The following is a 20,330-nucleotide window of genomic DNA, read 5'->3' as shown; positions in this document are numbered from 1 at the left end:
GCAGTATGATTGAACAGGGGTCATGTTGCATAATGGTTGCTCGGAAGTAAACATTTATTAACTGAATTTCCTTTCTTTTCATGAGAGTGTATTAGTAAAGCACACAGACACAAAAGATAACGCAAAACAAAACTTGTTTACATGACTAATGAAGGATTGCCCTGGGCTAATATTTTGGCAGCGAGCAAGGAATAATAAAGACATAAACAGAATGAGAGGACACACAGGGTAGAAAAACATGACATTACTTTTAAAATCACTCTTAGTCACCAAGGTCTGATGTAATGGTTATTAAATGTCCTATTATCATGAGTGATGGTAGCATAGTGGTTAAGGAGCTGGGCTAGTGTGCAGTAGGCTGAAAGTTGTGGGTTCAATTCCACCGTTGTGCCCTTGAGCAAGGCACATAACCCCAAGTTGCTCCGGGGACAATGTAATCCTTGTAATATAGTTGACATATGTAAGTCACTTTGGACAACAGTGTCTGCTAAATGAATACATGTAAATGTCAGAAAACAACAGAAGCAAAAAACAGAATTCTGCACATTGATTGCTGTTGCTTTTGATTCTTCCTTTCAACATGTCATGGAATTCTGATTCATTGATAAATCGCTGTTAGAGTTGTTAAACCATGTTTTTCAAACCAACAAGTAGCTATTGTCATCATAAAATAATAAAAAAGGTGAGAAAGTTGACCAACATCCATCAGGTTTGCGCCTTTAAGGAGACGGTGGCGTGTGGAATGAGAAGAGGCTTCCTGGACCTTGAGGGGTGCTTACTGTCGGGGTGGCCTCCTCCTTGAACCCCAGCGGAGGCTGGGCACAGTCAAGCTGCTGATTCTGGGCTTTACTGAGTTCTTCTGCCTCCATGAAATAACGTATCTGCTGACCACACGTCTGACTGTGTGTTTATGTATGTATGACCCCTCTCATTCTCAGGTATAGTGATGACTGTACTGTGCGCTGGTAGCTCTGTGCACCAGTGGTAATAACTCTGCGGGCCGCATCTGTCCCCCCAACATCTCCGCGTGTGTTTTCATTAAAACAGGAGATTGCTTTTTAAATTGTTTTGCTTCCAGAAGACAGGGCGCCACTGCACTTACCCCAATTAAAGAAAAAGAAAAAAGATGGCATCCACACATGTGGATGTGCACACACATCTGTCTGTGTGTGTGTGTGTGTGTGTGTGTGTGTGTGTGTGTGTGTGTGTGTGTGTTGAATCACATTATAATGCCTTTCTCTTGAACCTTTCTGTATAAAATCCACCAAATGAAATAAAGAACGCAGGCCAGAGGCTTTGTCAGTTTCTTTTTTCGTTGTGTTCCATCATGGACTGAATCTGTCTCTGTGCAGGACCACTGTCTGCTCCCACGGTGTTGTTTTTGCATGCAGGTTTGATCTAATTGTTTTGCTGATAATTAGGATCTTGAAAAAAAAAGAGAAAGTGCGGACAAATAGTGCAAGAGGAGAAAGAACACTAATTGAAGGAAGAACAAAACAGATTTAAATCAATAGAGACTTCCAGACTGTGTGTGAGAGAGAGAGAGAGACTGACAGCAGACAGAGTGAAGGAACAAACACACACCAATCACTCCTAAAGCTTTAATCACAGCCACTGATAAGAGCTAGGAGTGTGTTGGTGTTTACGTGCATGTTCATGTGCTAGTAAGGTATCTATAGAAAGTCAGCGTGGCGTCACTGGATGGTCCACCTCTCTCTCAACACTCCCCATGGTCCGTCACGCAAACTCACCCACGTCCACTCACGAGCCCTCGGCCACTCTGGCTGTCTGGAAGACAGCACCACAAGGGTGAACTGCAACGTTGGTCACACGCCATTGAAAGAGAACATCATGTAGCCTCATTGCATTAGCCGCTCATGATGAGAGTGCGTCGCAGTAATTACATTACCAGAGTGAATGTAATGGATGTGTTAGACGTGGCGACATTAGCAGCTTGGCATGCGCGTGCTGGAGAGGGTAACGGTATGAGTAACTGGTTTGGATAGATGGCCTTCACTGCATTAGCACAATGGCGAGGGTGCAGTAGGAATCCATCTCTGGCTTCGGAAGCTAAAAGGAGACCTAAGTGTGTGTGTCTCTGTGTGTGTGTGTGTCTGTGTCTGCGCGCTGATGTAAGAGAATAGATTGTGTGTATGTGTGATATGTTTGAGCGTGTGTGTGTACGTGTGTGAGTGATATGTTTGTGCGTGTGTGTGTATGTGTGTGTGTGTGGGGGGGGAGGGTATAATTTTGTTTGCTCAGTGTCCTTATCCACAACCATCATTATTTATGTCCTTTTTTAGTGCTGAGAGCAGGGAGGAGATGCATTCACTCTGTCCCTTTGTCATGGGAGATCATTTTAATTGCCTGTTTTTGACAGCAGTGAAGCAGGGTGAGGGGTGTGTGTGTGGTGTGGTGTGTGTGTGTGTGGGGGGGTGACATGAATGCAGGGGGGTTTAAAAAAAAAAGAGAGAGAGAGAGAGAGAAAGAGAGTCACAAGGCTGCAATCAGACACAATGCCTTTGAGGTACATAATGAGCCTCTGTCAAAAGCAAATAATTTTCGCTGGCCTGTCACAATAAAAGCCTGTGACAAAATGCACTGTCAGCATCAGAGCCTCAGAGAATACACCAAGATGGCTTCTGTTCTTAGACGTGGTGGGATAGTTTCCCTCAACCATGTTTTCTTTCTTCTCTCTCTCTCTCTCTCTCTCTCTGTCTCTCTCTACATCAGACACATTCTCACACACAACATGACGTTTAGCCCTTTTCTGCCTCCCTCTGCTCATCTTTGTCCCAGAGTGTTTCCTCCATCCTAAGAGTGCCCAGGAGGTGCAGCAGAAGATGAAGCTCATCCTCTTCATCACAGGAGAGAGGGAAGGAGAAGGGGAAAGAGAGATGGAGAGAGATGCTGAGAGATGGAAAGAGGAGGAGAGAGAGGGAGAGAGATATGGAAAGAGAGAAATGAAAAAGAGGTTCATGTCATGTTGGGTAGAGGTTGTAGGAGTGGATGCCGTGTGTGTGTGTGTGTGTGTGTGAGCACTATGCGTGGCTGCTACTGCTACAGCTGCCACTGCAGGAGAATCGTTTGCTTCCTTACTTGCCGTGGGGCGTGAGAAGAGCAGAGGCTGTATCGCTTCATTTTCTAAACACTCGTTTCTCCAGCTGATAAGATGCTCCGTCTCACAGCAGCAGATAAGGCCAGCTCACAAGCGGCAGTTCAGAACCCCCAGCTCTCTGTCTCCACTGCTCCACATTCAAATGGTTCTTATTGCCATGGCCACTTTAAGAAGGTTGGTGCCAAATCTTTCAGAAAACACACACACACACACACACACAAACTGATAGCATACTGTATAAGGCCCTAATTGAAATGATGCACAAAATGCAAAGAACTAAGCTATGGTGTGGGAGCATTGAGCTGATCCACTGATGTTTGAGCTTAGGATCTTGCTTATGTTTTTAAATTTCCAAGGGGACCAAGTCACACTACAAAAAATTATATCTTACCAAGTGTTATAATCTTATATTTAGATATTATATTATATTAATGTAAGATAAGATTGAAGATTTAAGACAATTTAAGGTAAATTTACTTACTCCACTGGCAGATCAATTTACTTGTTTTTATGTCTTAATTTAAGTCAAATAATCTTACAAGAAAGCTCAAGGTAAGTATCTTTATCCTAAAAACAATAGTAACTAGATTTTATATCTTAATATAAGATTATTACACTTATATATATTACACTTAATAATTTTTTGCAGTGCAAAGAAGGTTGACTTTGCACTTTGCCTTCCATTTCAATTAAGGTCCACATAATAGAATGTAGATTAGGATACATGATGTGATGGGAGGAAGTGACAGTCCCAGCAAACTGAACACCTTCAACACACCAGTAGTAAGGCTGCCTTGAATGAGACTCCCACACTGGTTGCCAGTCAACACACTTCTCTAAACATCTTTTAAAAAAAAAAATCTATCGAGATGTTCCCCCTCATCTTTGTTCATATGTGTGGCATTTGATTTGTTTACGCACTGTGCACACGCACTGTATGTGAGTGACAGCTAACACGTGTTAAAACACTACACTGATAATTCTGAAAACAAATAAAAATGGCCAAATGTAATTTGGCCTTCCATAATGGCTTGGGTTTTGGGAACATGTTTATATTTTTCAAGATATTCCCCAGGATTATGGACTGAGCACCTTTCTTTGGGGTGGAACGAGCCTACTGAAAACACCTACAACAAATTACTGTATGCACTGTATGCTGATGATGCGTTCCCATAAACAGTAGATCTGAGCAGATGTTGGGCAGGTGTCATAGCCTTAAGACCCTATAGAGGCCAATAGAAAGGACTGTAAACATCATTAAGTTTGCATATTGGAGTGTTTTCCTTTTTATATATATCACATCCTTCAGTTCTTACTGCTAAATGAAGTGCTACAACCAAGACGTCCTTTTTAGCGGTGTTTGTACCGAGGCGAGGTCATAAAAACAGCAATTACTAGGTTGTAAATAAAGCTGTGAAATGTTATCACACTGTCCGCTGAACTTCCAGCTTTGATTGTTTCAGACTCTCCTTTTTTGGCTCTAACCCTTCACACACCCTGCACATAGAACACACACACACACACAGTCAAAAGCAGAGACACATGCACTACACACACACACACAGTGCCATGCTATAGCACTGGGTCACTATGGATCATTTGGGAAAAGAAACACTACTAAGTAAATGCTATTTTTCAACATTTAACACACTCTCCGGATTATCCCCTGTTATATTCCAAGCTATGACATTCAAAGACAGAGCAGAATCAAACAGAGTAAAAAAAAATCTCATTACCCTTCGTAAATACCCTATTTACTGCCATTGAAGAAATATTTGATGGTATTGCGGTTTGATATTAAATCCTCCATCTATGAGCCCCCTGTTGTCACACTGTAATTGCCTGAGCCAACAGACTCTCATATAGTTTTATTTGGTTGTTTGATTATGGTATCGATCAATAGACAGCTCAAGTCTTCTCTACAGGGAGAAGATGGGTCTTAAAGTGTATTATAGGCAGTTCTTGGCAAGGATGCAGGGTATATAAAGTTAAGTGTTGACAGCCTCTACAAGCACACATGCCTGCGCACAATGACAAACACGCACGCAAAACACTGCATTGCAAATGCTTATTAGTCCAAACACACATACAAACCACTGTAAATGCTTATTAGTGCATTGATAAGAGAGCAGGTGAGCAGATTAACAGACAAATTTCAAGTTCAAATTTTGAAATGCAGACACATATAGGAAATACATGGACGGATGGAGAGAGAGAAAGAGAGAGAGCTATCAATCCAACACCTATGTAGAAAGGGAGAGACCATTTATGGGGGCATTGATTTATTTGCATCTAATCTCTGGTCCATAGTCATTGCATTTTTCACAATATATCTCACATACATATCTCGAATATGTTTAAACAAATATACATGTGTATCTCACCATATTTACATGAGAAAAATGCAAAAATAATAACTGTCAAATAACATTTACAAAACACAGGAAATATGAATAAATCAGCCTAAATACTCAAACAGCCATGCATAGAGTTGCCACAAAACAGTACTCATCAAAAACAAAATGCATGTCAACTAAAAAAAGAAAAGGAAAGAAGCTCAAACATAGAATGTGGCTTACATTTATATTTAAATATATACACACAAACAAAAAAATCCATGACTCATCTTAGCACAGAGAACCGTGTTCTCATATGGCACAACAATGTATGGTCGAGTGAAACAGAACATTCTGGAATGTCGCAGCAGTTAGTTTCCTGTCCATATATAAGGTATTAATGTAAGGGATGAGAAAATGGCAAAGTCATCCATATGACTCACTTAAATAAAGTAAAAATAAAGCACACCATTATTGAAATCTTGCTCATGTGTGTAATTTGAAGAGACTGTATTTTCCCTCTTGCATAGGTACAATACATATATACATTATTTTGACTTATTTGTTTAAAACCAAGACCTGGATTTATAGGCAATGCGACATGAAATCATGTTTTGTGAGCTTAGACAGAGTCAGTATAAGATGGCAGACAGGGCTTCAAACCCTTTAAGAAGTCTTGCACTACATGTGCCTCTCACTACAAAATCTAAAGTAATATAAGGAACTATGATCTATTTTAATCTTACAGATCACGCTACAACAACAACAGAATACTCTTAAAATTATAGGTAAGATTCTCAGTCTTCATCTAATTTCATTTTCTGAAATACTGATTTAAAAAGCAGTGTGTGTGTGTATGGAGATGTGTGTCTGTGTCCTGCAAAGTCACACGACATGTATAATAATATTTTGGTTTAATAGGCTGGATCCAGTAAATTAAGCATTAGCTCAATACACAGGCTGCTTAGATGGAGAGCAAGCAGAGGGGAAAATAATGAACTGCAAATAAATAATTGAGGACAGCATTGTTTTTTGTTTTTCAAATTGCTCACTTGGGGTTAGTCACGCTTGTTCCTCATTTGCCGCAGAGCCAGCAATTCCTGTCGGGATTAACACCAACGACACATCCAATTTAGCAGGACTAGGTAACAGAGACAATCTCCAGCATACTTGACCAGAGAGGAGAGAGAAGAGGAGGGTTTTACTGCAACCAGACAGACCTAGGCCTCGCCAATAACAATGTCTGCTACTGTCTACTGTCAGACGACTTCACTCATAGCCCCAACTCCCCCAATATTCTGACTGGGTCCATCCCTGAGTCCCACCAGTGTTCCTGGTACTTTTCCGTTGGCAACTGCCCCCCCGCCCTCTCTCTCTCTCTCTCCCCCGAGCTTCAACAGACAGACCGATTGTTGTGACAGGCAGACAAATACATAGAGACGGACAGTCAGTCAGTCAGTCAGGCTTCTTGAGGTCTCGGGCGAGTCCGGCGAGCGAGTCCCTCTAGGCCTGGACCTCGTACTCGGGGTTGGTGTAGGAGAAGCCCAGGAACTCGTCCTGGTCCAGGTTCATGATGAAGAGCTTGTCGGTAGGCGTCAGCTCCGTGGGCATCTTGGTGAACTCGCGGTCAAAGTTGCAGGTGTCCCGGCTATTTTTCTACATCAGAGAACAAGAGTGGAGGAAGAGGAAGTAGTAGAAGAAGAAGAGGAAGTAGAAGAAGATAAAGAGGAAGATGAAGAGGAAGCAGAAGGAAGATGAAAAAAAGGAAGATGAAGAAAAAGAATAGGAAGATGATAAAGATGAAAAAGAAGAGAGGAAGGATACAGAGAGAGAAAGAGATAGATAGATAAAGAGAAATGGAAAGACCAATAGAGAACGAAGGATTGAGAAGAATCAAGATGGAACAGATAGGTAGAAAGAAGAAGAGACAGAACACAGGGAAAGCAAGGGAAAGATAGGGAAAAAACGAGAGGAAAAAGTGGTGATGAAGAGTGTGGTGAACAAACTGACATAGGCTAACCCAATACACTGTGTTCCCACGGTCACAGTTGAGGCAGGAATCACTTTCCAGGTAAGAAACTTCAAGTCCCTTGGAGCCCACTTTCAACATGAACCCTTCATGATGGAATGAGTCCACCAAGAGGAGTGTGTGGGGAAAGATGGAGGGAAGAAAGAAAGAAAGAAAGAAAGAAAGAAAGAAAGAAAGAAAGAAAGATGCAGCCTTGGGCAGAGTGCTGACCCGTGTCAAAGTGAGGTCAGTGAATCATAGTGTGCGGGGGAAACATTTGTGGTGGGGGGCGGCCATTGCTACTGAGGACAGACTCACAGAGATAGCACCTCTCAGACAGGAAACACACAGTCATGATGATTAGGCATGATGTGTGTGTGTATGAGTGTGAGAGAGAATGTGTGTATGTGTGTGTAAGTGTGTATATGTGAGTGAGAGAGAGAAAGTGAGAGAATGTGTGTGTGTGTATGTGTGTGAGAGAGAGAGGGAGAAAGGGAGAGTGAGTGGGAGAGAGAGAGAGAGAGAGAGAGAGTTTGAGTGTTTGTCTGTGAGAGAGACAGAGAATGGGCGCGTGGTAACACAGTCGGGAGTGAGTAATTAAAGTACTTCTTCCCAAGATGCTCTGTTGAGCGTGGGCAGCACTGTCCCTCGCTCCCCCTCTCCTTTTGAGCGAGCAGGAACAGACAGTGTGTTGGCTCGCAGCCTTGTTCTTACAGGAAGGATTCCACATCCACACTCCCTTGTGCTGCTTCAGTCCTGTGTTCTAAGCCTGCCTCGTCTGATGTAGAAGTGTGTGTGTGTGTGTGTGCGTGTGTGTGTGTGTGTGTGTAGGGGGTGGGGTAGGGGCGGTGGTGGTATTGGTGGCGGGTTGGTGTTCTGGTTTGAGACATTTTTAATGCACTGCTTGGCAATGTAAATCCACAGAGAGTGCATGTAAGAGGGGGGGGGGGGGGCCATAGAACTGTGTGGGTGCGGGGGAGGGGTTGTATACTGAAGGTGATGGAACTGAGCAGAGATCTTAACACCTGTAGAACCCCCCCAACACACACACACACACACAACTATAATATATCTCTACACATTCTCCTGTGGCGGTGACATTTCATGGAATATCATCTGAAACGCACATCCACCAGGCAGAGAGAGCATAAGAGAAGCTCAGAAGCTCTTTCAGAGCTACAGTGAAGCATGCTGATGGTCTACTAAGAAAAAACAGCACTGCTGTCATGTGACATTACCATGGCTGTGGATGTGGAGTTCTGCACATACCCATGGGGCATGTGGTTGTGTATTTGTATGAGTGTGTGGGTATGGCGGGGAAGCAGATGTGTATATGTGTGTGAATGTGTGTGTGTGTGTGTGTGGGGGGGGGGGTAGCTCATGTGGTGGCAGCTGGATGATAGGCTGCAGAGACGTTGGGTTACGGATGGAGAACATCTCTCTAGCTCGCGGCTCAGGGTGGGGGTAGCTGTGGAGAGCTGGGGGGGCGCGAGGCTGCTTCTGATCACACAGTACTGCCGAACATTTCTGCAGAGAAACCCAGACGCTCCACACAGCTGTGGTCCGTCCATATGGAACTCTGCTGCAGTTTCTTTATTTATTTGTTCATTCCTACATTTCAAGGGGGTGTCCAAAAAGCTCATCCCTGATCTCATGTGACGTCGTAGCTCCAGGGTTGTACATCATGCAAGCGAGATCACATTTGATGTAACTGACTATGTGCTGTTGTTGATCAGTCATGTACATCAGGGATGTCTGGTGTATTACTGCTCCTGAAAAATCTGAAAGCACATTAAGTCTAGAACGACTAGAGGCCCAGTTCTATCATTCGCCCATACTACAGTATCTGTATGCAATATCAGTGCTTTGGTTAGTTCTGTGGTGGTTGGCCACAAAGAGACTCTCCTACTGGCCACCTTGTGTTTCCTTTGTGTGATCGGTTTTGAGTTTGATGTTTGAACAGGTAGACAGCAGGGATTGTACTTTTTTTACGGTGTTAAAAAAATGGCAAAGGTTCATTGCTTGCAGATGGCTTCCTCTGACAGTCTGATGTTCACAGGCATCCATTCAAGTTTTTTGAATATAAATCACTGAAATGCTTGTAGCTTTTTGTTTTGTTTTCGTTTTTTTTGAGGGGAGGGGTGGGGGGGTTGGCATACTGGAAGGACAAAGACAAAAAGCATGCGACAGAAGGTGCCAAGGAAGATGCAACAGCGGCAACAGAGCGACTCTGCGGCAGTCACACACACAGATCCCCTCAAACGAGAGGCCCCGCAGTAGACAGACCAACTAGCCGAGCTCAGAGAGCGCTATGCAGATCACAACAGGAGCGAGAGAAAGAGAAAGAACACAAACAAGATCAGAGGAGGGAGGACAAAGACAAAGCCATCTTCAGAAACAACAGAGAGAGAGAAGGAACGGAAAAAGGGAAGCCAACACGCTGCCTCCAAATTGGACAGAAACTAAAGACAGCCATGGCGGAAGAAAAAGCAATTGCATTCCTTACCTAGCCTCTTGTCCACCCCCACACACCATCCAAAGCCACATCCCCCGATTGTGAGGTCATTAGGCAGCCTCTGCTCTCCCTGCACCTAGGCATCTCCCATGGCAACCCAGAAATCCACCAGCCCCAGTCAGATTCATGGGCATACAGAACCGCGAGGCATGCAGATAGCTAGCAATCAGGCTTCTCTGTGCATCTGCTCTGTATAAAAGGCAGAAAGTTCTGAGGGGGAAGCTTTTCTTTGCAATCCCAGTTAAAGTGTGCATTTGAAACATGCCTGAAGAAGGGTTCACTGAGCATCTCTCCATATGGCTCATGGTGCAAGCAAAGCCTCTTCATGCTTTAAACTGATTGTAGATGCATTCTGGTCATTCATCTAATACAACTATATATGACATGCAGTTGACTTACCCAGAATGAGCTACCGAGGAGGAAAAGGTTCATTAAAGTTATGCTGGACACAAGTTAGATGTGCGTTAGACAAGAAGGTAAATCACGCAAGTTGTTTTCGACCAAAAATGTTTCTTACAGCTAATGGCAACAATCAGTTCATGAAACCTGAAAATTACACCTAAGGTGAGTGAATTTAGCTTAGCATTCCAACAAAGTATTGTATTCTGCACACTGGAGAAGTCTTAAAGGATTGCAAGGTCTCAGTTTGCAGGAAGTCTCAGGAAGTCCAAGATGAAGATAAAGACTCGAAGAGGATATATAAAAGACATACCAAACCAGCACCAACACGCTGTACATACATGAGGCAAAAATTATGGAAGCAGGTGCACAGTTAACTATGAAAATAATTAAGCATCCCCAAAAATGGCACATCTCACTGCAGAGCAGTACACAAACCACAGCCCTGCTGTTCCCATTCACCTTCAGCTCTTGGGCATGAATGAAACTGCGATTGAAATCTGTTGCCTGTAGTGCTGCACTAGATAAGCAGCGCCAGATACAGGCTGGAAGCCCCCCCTCACACACACCCTTCAAAAAACCCTAAAAAAACCTGGAAGATTGTGGTAGAGGTTGCCATTGAGTGAGAAAAGGAGGAATAAAAAAAGAGAGAGGAAAAAAAAAAATCACTGTACACGAGGAAGCCCCCTGTTCCAATCCAAGGTGCTGGATCTGGCTGGGCTTTACTGCACATCTTGATTCTTTCTCTCTCCTCTGGCGAGGCACGCGGTCTTTTCAAGAAAGAGCGGATTAGCGGCGCGCTGATGTCAGTGGAGGCGCCGCGCGGCGGTATCAAACGCTGACCTGTTTTCGGCAGATAAGGCCGCCACACTTTGTGCTAACCGACTCATTTTAATTTGAGGCTGCGACATTCAGAATTAATTAACGCTCATGCGCTAAAGGAAAAAAAAAAACAGCTTCCTTCACTGCATGTGCGCACAGTAAAGTTAGTTAGGGCTATACACATCACTCACAGATAAGTGAGGGAAACACACACACACTCCCTCTCTCTCTCACACACACACACACTAACAAGTTTTAAAAATATTTTGACAGTACTGACTGAATGGACAACCACTATAATTCCACAGCTAAGTGATTTCTCAGCTGTGGAAACATGAAATGAAATGGGCACCAATGAACACGTCCACGCCATCACATCCTAATTCACCTTGATCAATAGCATCAATAGTGGCATCCCTGCAAAGTAACCAAGGATTCATGCACTGGCTTTTTCCTCCCTCCGGCCCCCTGAGTATGAGCGATGCAGGTGCTGCATGTTATTTCCCCATGCTATTGAGCGAACAGGAACATCACGTAAATGTGCTCATGTTAAGTGGCAGCTATGAAATATTCAGAGACAGGGCCGTGCAGCATGCTCAGCATGGCTGAGGCGTAGCATTCGAAATGGGGGATGAGGGTCGCCGCAGCCTCCTTGGCCACCATCTGAATGGAGGACCCAGCATCGCTCCAAAACGAACAGATGGGTTCACTGACAAAAAAGACAAGAAAGTGAATGTGACGTACACAGGCAGAATACTACTGATGATGCATACTGAATCGTTTACCTGGGAGTGAAAACTGAACCAATAACAAAAGGGTTATCTTTTACACACAGAAAATACAGAAACATCCATTTGTGTTTAGTTTTTATTTTAATGTATATATTTTTTTCTGGAAAATACTTTGGCACATAAAAAGCATTTTGAGATATATAATACAAAGCACACATCATAGCCTGAAGAACTCATCGAAGCACTAATAAGTCAAACATACTGAATTATGGAATCTCAGATTTTAGTTAGTAATTCATGCACAAAGCTTTTCCATTGTCTACGTGCATCTCAGAATGCATAACCGGTATAGAAAACACATACCATCTATGAACTTTTTTTTTTCAATACTGACCACAATGAATACACGAAATTAACCAACATTTGACACAATTTTATATAGGTATTTTGTTGTTTTTCAGACATTTACAAAAAATATCAAAGCCCTAGTATAAACTACACACTGCTTTTTGGCAGAGATGAGAGATGCATTTTACACAAAGAAACCAACAAGAGTTGACCTTCTCTTGAACTGTTAAACTGGACAAATCTCTTCCTATACGTTCCTGACCTATAGCTATAAACAAAATCACTAAAGACCTCCTCTTGTGACAAGCCGTTTCTTGTGAGACTGCACACTTCCCTGAACGTCCACGATGAACTTAAGATATGAAGCACCAAATACGTATAGATCTCCAGTAAAAACCATTGGCCACCAATCAGGAGATAACTGCTAAAGCACTACATCACATATCCTTGGGCCTATTTCCCCTAAAAACGATGGCGGTGCCATGACCAATGTTACATATTAGAGAGGATTAAAGTGTCATTTTGGAACACTAACAGCGTACGTCTAGAGACTGAAGTCTCAGGGGACCGATTGCCAAACCGTTCATAGGTGGGTCTGTCCAGTTATATCTGGTGCAGTTGTCGTTAGCGGGTACCCGTTATTGCTAGTGTAGGTATAGCTAAAGCAACTGAACTATCCATGCCTTCTAATCTAAGCTGTCCACCACAGTCAAATTTGTACAGTAGTTGGGCTTACAGTACAAACACAGAAGCACAGTGAGCGCTAGCCACACACACATTTAAGCCTCAAGGTGCTCAACTCGAGAGCAGGGTTTGCCTGCCTTAGCAGTGATGACCGTGCAAGACCAGTGAGTGCCAACACAACACCATAGCTTTGTTTCCAAATCTCTACAAATCATTTAGTTTACAGTACATCTCTGTGACGTTGGTCATCATATGCCAAATGCAAAACTGGACAATTTACGGTAAGGTCATCAGACTAGCTGGTCATAGATGTCATCGATGTAGCCTACACTGAGCAGTCAGCGGCATCCCTCCACTTAGGGGGAAGAATTGTTGTCGTATTCTGACCTCTATGGTTTCAAGCGGCGGTCTCTTTCTGAGCATGCCGGCGACGGGTGCCACGTGAGCGAGCGAGCGAACGAGTCCCGGTGCCGTAGCAGCCCAGGCGTGGTGAGCGCAGATAATGGCTTATCGGCTAGACGAGGCCCTACTCTCACACTGAGCCAGAATGGCAACTAATGGGGAACTCAGAAACAACTTCTTATCCCAACGTATACCGCTGCCACGCTCATGTTTGTAGAGGAACTGGATAGAGGGTGGCGGCTGGGGGCGTTGCTGTGAGTCGCCAGGCTTGCAGTTTGACCTTTAATCAAAAATGATATCTGCTGCGTCTAGTTCTTCATCCTCTAATCCGGTACTATATTTGTTACCTTTTCTCTTCAACCTATCCATGTGGCTTGCTCTGCTCACAAGGAGGAGGTAGCTGATGTTGATTATGTCTGTCGGACACCTCAAAAACACACATAAAGGTGTTTTTAAAATAAAAGAGGTGCTAGAGGGCTAAGGTGTGTGTGTGTGTGTGTGTGGGGGGGGGGGTCAGATGAAAGGCTGTGGTTAAGTGAAGGGAGATGGGGGTATTGGCTGATGGTGTCGCTACGCAGAAGCAAAGGAAGCAGATCACCACACCACAAGAGGCACACACCCACGCAAGCACTGCAAGACAGCATAAACACACACTTTCACACACGCATGTGTACACACACACGCACATACTAGACACACTGCCACACGCATCCACACTCACACATACACACACAGCTGGATAGATGCATCCTGTAAACATCACCTTACTCATGCTTATTCAAAAAAAGGAAAAAATTAACAGCTAATTACTAATTTCTTATCATCTGCCACGTACTCAGGATATGACGAGAAACAGGAATACCCTTTCAGCTTGCAGTAACTACAGCACCTAACTTATAAAAGCTATTTGATTATTTAAAATGGGGAAACCATGCAAAACAAAAATAGTAAAATAGAGACTGAATTTCTACAGACTATGTTGTCTATCTGCACCTAACACAGGAAGGGTTAAAAAAAACACACACAACTTTATACAAATAGTTTAGATACCAGTGTGTGGTAGCGTATCAAGATAATAGTTAGAGTGATTATAGAGTGGCTCTGTTGAGATGATCATCAGAAGATGAACATGGGTCTGCTATAGCACTGGACCAAAAAGATCTGTCCACATGGCTATCTGGTCACCTAGTAAGGGAGGTCATGGGATGAACTTGCGTGCTATAGGTGTCATTTAAGCAGTGAGTGGTGCAAGCAATTTGTGCTAGCTAATCAATTGAATCATGAAGACATGGTATGTTGATACTCTGGTATCAAGCTCTAGGATAATATAGGCATACACACATAGTACATTTGACTACATCATCATGGAGGGTATAGCTCCTTTTTTCCCCCCCCCCATGAATGAAAGTGAAGCAGTCGATGGCGATTTATATACTTCAATGGTGCTAGTCGCAAGTATATAAATAGATGGAGGTGCTGTTTTGTGTTGAAGGGATGCACTGTGTGGTGATGGTGGGGGTGGTTCGGTGGTTAGTTTGGGGTGATGTTTGGTGGCAGCGGAGGTGGTGAAGATGAGGAGGGATGAGGAAGGCGTGGCTGGCCCTTAGCTCTCGACCGCGCCAGATGGAAACTCGGGGTTTATGAAGGAAAAGCCCTCGAACTCGTCCTGGTCGAGGTTCATGATGACCTCCTGGTCAGGCGGGGTGAGGACCGGAGGGTGACGGGTGAAAAAGCGGTCAAAGTTCTCCGCGTCCCGGCCGCACTGCAGGAGGGGAAACAAAACAAGGAAAGACAAAAAGAAAAAGAGAAGAATGTAATGGAGGGAGGGAATGATTTGCATGAAAGGCAGAGGTAGATAGATAGAGGGGGAATGAGAGAAATAGAGCGAAAGAGAGAGGACATTAAGTGAAACAGCAAAAATGCATGACAGGCCAGTTTCCCATACCTGGATTAAGTAGACATAGATGTTTTTTTTTTATGGAAATCTCCACTGAAGTTCTCTTTTAATCTAGGACTAATTTTAATCCATGTATGAGAAACTGGTACAACATGTACATCATGTCTCATGTTTCAGACCAATAATGTGAAATCACACCACACCACATCACATCACAGACATCACAAGCATGTTATGGTGGACACATACAATATACTGGGAGATGGACACCAGTGACGTAATGCAACAAACATAGACACTGATAACCGATGTCCAATCAAAATGACTCGTGAGGTCCTCATCTTTTGTGTGCGTATGCTAGCAGCACAGAGGGGAGGCATGGTGACACATACATACACACACACACACACATAGATGTGTGAGAAGGAGACGCATGGCTGGTTGATGAGGGAGTGTGTCAGCATCAGAATCAACTTCAGAGAGGGTCGCAAAGGGAAAGGTCATCTACAGAGCTGTTCAAATAAAAGAGAAATTCCCTGGCATCCCATAGCCTAAAACGTGGCTGTTTTGGCCATGTCAGAAATTTGCCAAATTTCTGACATGGCCAACAACCGTAGGAGTTCCCAAGGAATTACTTTTTTTTGTTGAAAAACCAGTCTGTGGAGAGTTCTTTACATTTGCAACCTGGGACATGTGGGAGAGAAGATACTGATGGCTTTTTCCCACTGTAGAAACTGACTCACCACAGGACCAGAAGTACAGTATACCAAATCTACCACGTCCTGTCACAGACACGGAGTGATTGCTTGAGTGCAGCATTGGTCCTTCAGTAAACAGCTTCTCGGTTAAACATTTCAGCATTTCCCCCCACAACGACTTAGAGAACAGCTAAACACACTGATCTCTGTGAGAATCAACACCATGGTCTTGGTATTGAGAACAGCTTGGTTGACCATACATTTAGGATTGCTACAGTACAGGCCAAAAGTTTGGACACACCTTCTCATTTCAATGCGTTTTCTTTATTTTCATGACTATTTACATTGTACTATTGGCCTGTACTGTATGTTGGCTGAACGCCTGGGTAACAAAGTGGACACACACATGTGATGTGTCAAAGGTAGCCACTGACCAGTAGGATGCACTATAAACCCAACACATGAACGCATGCATTATTCCTGTGTGTGTGTGTGTGTGTGTGTGTGTGTGTGTGTGTGTGTGTGTGTTGGATTGTTGGCTTTTTTCCACACTAATCGGATGTAAACAATGTACACCAGCTGTCAACCCATTCCAAATACGGACTCAGCAGACTTTTTATGAGGTAGGAATTGTCATCATGTTGAATGTATTTCAAGTGCACACTGACACACTCTCTTTCACACACACACACACACAGGTCAGATATTCCACTGCAGCTATGCAGATGGCATGAACTCCATTTAATAATGCAGGCCTGTCTGTACTTTAACCAGTGAGGTTTGATCTTTTTTATAATTATTTTTTATTATTTTCATCAAGAAGTAATACATATACCAGCATATACTGTGCAACTTCATATCACCATCAAAATACAAATCGTACTAGCAACAGTACTCCTTTACTCCACAGGATCTTAACCCACACTCATGCATGCTCATACAGTACTCATACATTCACATACACACCTTCCCAGCCATACACATACAGTGCTCTCCATACTACCACTCACCCACATATACCACTTATTCTGAATCTTTCCAATGCTTTAAAATTATTTTTTTGTATACTAAAGAGGAGAAGAGGACCATCCATCCAATGGGGTATTTTAGCCTGGCTGTGTTTTGAAAAATACTGTTTAAGACCGTAAATTCAATCCTGATTCTACTTCAAGTGTTTCTAATTCAAGTGTTGGTCATCCATTTTTGTATCTCTAACCAACCCTTGTGGGCAGCCGTGGCCCACTGGTTAGCACTCTGGACTTGTAACCGGAGGGTTGCCGGTTCGAGCCCCGACCAGTGGGCCGCGGCTGAAGTGCCCTTGAGCAAGGCACCTAACCCCTCACTGCTCCCCGAGTGCCGCCGTTGAAGCAGGCAGCTCACAGCGCCGGGATTAGTGTGTGCTTCACCTCACTGTGTGCTGTTTGTGTTTCACTAATTCACCGATTGGGTTAAAATGCAGAGACCAAATTTCCCTCACAGGATCAAAAAAGTATATATATATGGCACATTTTACACAAACAGGGGAGAAAGATGCATCGAATTTATTTATTTTTGATTTAGTGTAGTATATTCTTGTCATAAGTTTGTACTGTATGAGACGCAGATTCTCATTGGTGGTAATGGTGTTGGTTGTATTTAAGCAATCTTTCCAGGTTATATTAGAGTTTTTTTATTTTAAGATCTTTAAAATAAAAATATCTCCAACCCTCATATATTTTTTGGAGTGAATAATTGTCTGCCTGTGCTTCTATAAGGTGTTTGTATACTTTCCCTATTCATTTTTTGTTTTCTCCTGAGTCAAGTAATAACCTCTGAGTAGCTGAGGGTTCTGTAGGCCTATTATAGTTCAAATCAATGTTATCTGTTAACCAGCTCTTTAATTGAAGATATCTAAAAAGTTCCTTATTAGTTAAGTTGAATTCTATTACCAATTGTTCAAATGACTTTATATTGTGAGACACACAGCCAGTGAGGTTTGTTCTTTGCACTAGGACTCCCTCAGCATGCATGGAGAGAAACTGACTGTGGCTGATCTGAGGACTATGGCTGATCTGGTGGCTGATCTGGGGACTGTGGCTGATCTGGTGGCTGATCTGAGGACTGTGGCTGATCTGGGGACTGTGGCTGATCTAGTAGCTGATCTGGGGACTGTGGCTGATCTGGTAGCTGATCTGAGGACTGTGGCTGATCTGGTAGCTGATCTGGAGACTGTGGCTGATCTGGTAGCTGATCTGGGGACTGTGGCTGTGGCTGATCTGGGGACTGTGGCTGATCTGGTGACTGATCTGTGGACTGTGGCTGATCTGGGGACTGTGGCTGATCTGAGGACTGTGGCTGATCTAGTAGCTGATCTGGGGACTGTGGCTGATCTGGTAGCTGATCTGAGGACTGTGGCTGATCTGGTGACTGTGGCTGATCTGGTAGCTGATCTGGAGACTGTGGCTGATCTGGGGACTGTGGCTGTGGCTGATCTGGGGACTGTGGCTGATCTGGTGACTGATCTGTGGACTGTGGCTGATCTGGGGACTGTGGCTGATCTGAGGACTGTGGCTGATCTAGTAGCTGATCTGGGGACTGTGGCTGATCTGGTAGCTGATCTGAGGACTGTGGCTGATCTGGTAGCTGATCTGGAGACTGTGGCTGATCTGGTAGCTGATCTGGAGACTGTGGCTGATCTGGGGACTGTGGCTGATCTGGTGACTGATCTGTGGACTGTGGCTGATCTGGTGACTGTGGCTGATCTGGTGACTGATCTGAGGACCGTGGCTGATCTGGGGACTGATCTGGTGGCTGATCTGTGGACTGTGGCTGATCTGTGGACTGTGGACTGATCTGTGGACTGTGGCTGATCTGGTGGCTGATCTGTGGACTGTGGCTGATCTGGTGGCTGATCTGTGGACTGTGGCTGATCTGGTGGCTGATCTGATGGCTGATCTGTGGACTGTGGCTGATCTGGTGGCTGATCTGATGGCTGATCTGAGGATCCTTCCTTCCTTTTTTTTCCATTCCAACCCCTCTTTCCTTCCACTCCACCTGTTTTCTTCCCAGAGCAAAGGCCTATCCGCTCACTGCCCATTTGTGACATGATGACATTCAGATGGGCCACTTGAACACTGCAACTGTTTACAGCATGAATATATGGCATTGTTGCATTTGTTAGCTTCTGAGCAAGTAGCTAATTACGATCTGCATGCATTTGCATAACTGCTCAAACCAATTAAGTGGTGCATCATCGTTCTCAATGTTTATGATACATTGGTTGCATTATAGCCTAGAAATCTAGACGCACCCTAGCGGCAGCAAATTACATTTGCTGCCAGGGCTAGTCTAGCAACTCTCCATTGGCTTGTGAGCTCGAAAAATTAAACTTCCATCAGGCCAATCAAATCATGTATAGAGTCGTTAGGCGGGCTTTACATAATGATTGATGGCAGAGTTGCAACGGTTTGGCTTGAATTTCCTGCTACTTGAAAACAATTAGATAATGATAAAAAGATGAAAGATAAAAAGATAAAAGATAATATTGCTGTTGGTGAACAGTGTGACACGAGTTAAGCTTTTATTAAGTTGGCAGAAGTTTGAACTAGCCAACTAGCTCCGTTGGTGGGAAATGCATGGGACTCATAGCGCTGTCCTATTGCGTGCAGAGGGAATTTGAAAGACAACCGATTATCCCGCCCCTCGGACTTAGTACTGCGAACGGTGAGTGCCCAGACCCTTCTTTTTAATGTGGGTCTGGCTCGTCAGGCTAGTTGCATTAAGCTATACAGCACAGTTGTCTGAATAACACAGCTGCTTTGTCATTTCCAATTTTTTTCCCCCCCACAACCCGATACTGTGGTGAGGAGCAGGGTCTGTCTGCGGCTCAGCATGAACGCGCGCGCGCGCGTGTGTGTGTGTGTGTGTGTGTGTCTGTGTGTTTCAGGCTGAGCCCACAGCGCACGTTACGCAAAGTCCCAGTGTGTGTGTGTGTGTGTGTGTGGAGCTGGGCGTGAGCAGACGGTGTGATTTGGGTGACTGTGAGATTCCGCTGTCGATGCCAGGCTAATGAGCCTCGCGTTCACACCCCTGCCTGGTGTGAAGCTAGCACAGGCGCGCCTCCATGCCGCTTACACACACACACACACACACACACTCACTCACACACACACACACACACACACACACTCACTCACTCACACACACACACACACAGCCTGTCTACAGAAAGCATATCTTATGAGACTGTGTGTGTCTCTGTTTAACAAGAGTGGGCGTGTGCAGTATGTTTTGTGTGCTTTACGTGTGAGCGCAAGTGTGTGTGTTTGTGTGTGTGTGTGTATGTTGGCATGTACATAATCAAATTCACATATGTCTCTGTCTTAACAAGGAA

At 44.0% G+C, this 20,330-nt stretch overlaps 1 protein-coding gene across 2 annotated transcripts in view; it reads right to left on the bottom strand.

Annotated features, from left to right (window-relative positions):
* Nucleotides 1-5,383: 5,383 nt before the first annotated feature.
* LOC125295520 (protein kinase C beta type) overlaps nt 5,384-20,330 on the bottom strand; it is a 147,612-nt gene continuing 132,665 nt past the window's right edge. Inside the window, exon 17 of one of the 2 annotated variants that reach the window (XM_048244811.1) lies at nt 5,384-7,110. In XM_048244811.1, the coding sequence (XP_048100768.1) occupies nt 6,958-7,110 (153 nt within the window). In that variant the 3' untranslated portion in view covers nt 5,384-6,957. Of the gene's footprint in view, nt 7,111-14,379; nt 15,126-20,330 lie in introns of those variants that run through there. The other variant, XM_048244810.1, reaches the window with a different exon arrangement.

This window comes from Alosa alosa, chromosome 6 (genome assembly GCF_017589495.1).
Source record: "Alosa alosa isolate M-15738 ecotype Scorff River chromosome 6, AALO_Geno_1.1, whole genome shotgun sequence".
NCBI classification, from domain to species: Eukaryota; Metazoa; Chordata; class Actinopteri; order Clupeiformes; family Clupeidae; genus Alosa; species Alosa alosa.
The sequence above is the reverse complement of the archived record's forward strand: the minus strand, read 5'-3'. Positions and strand labels throughout refer to the sequence as shown.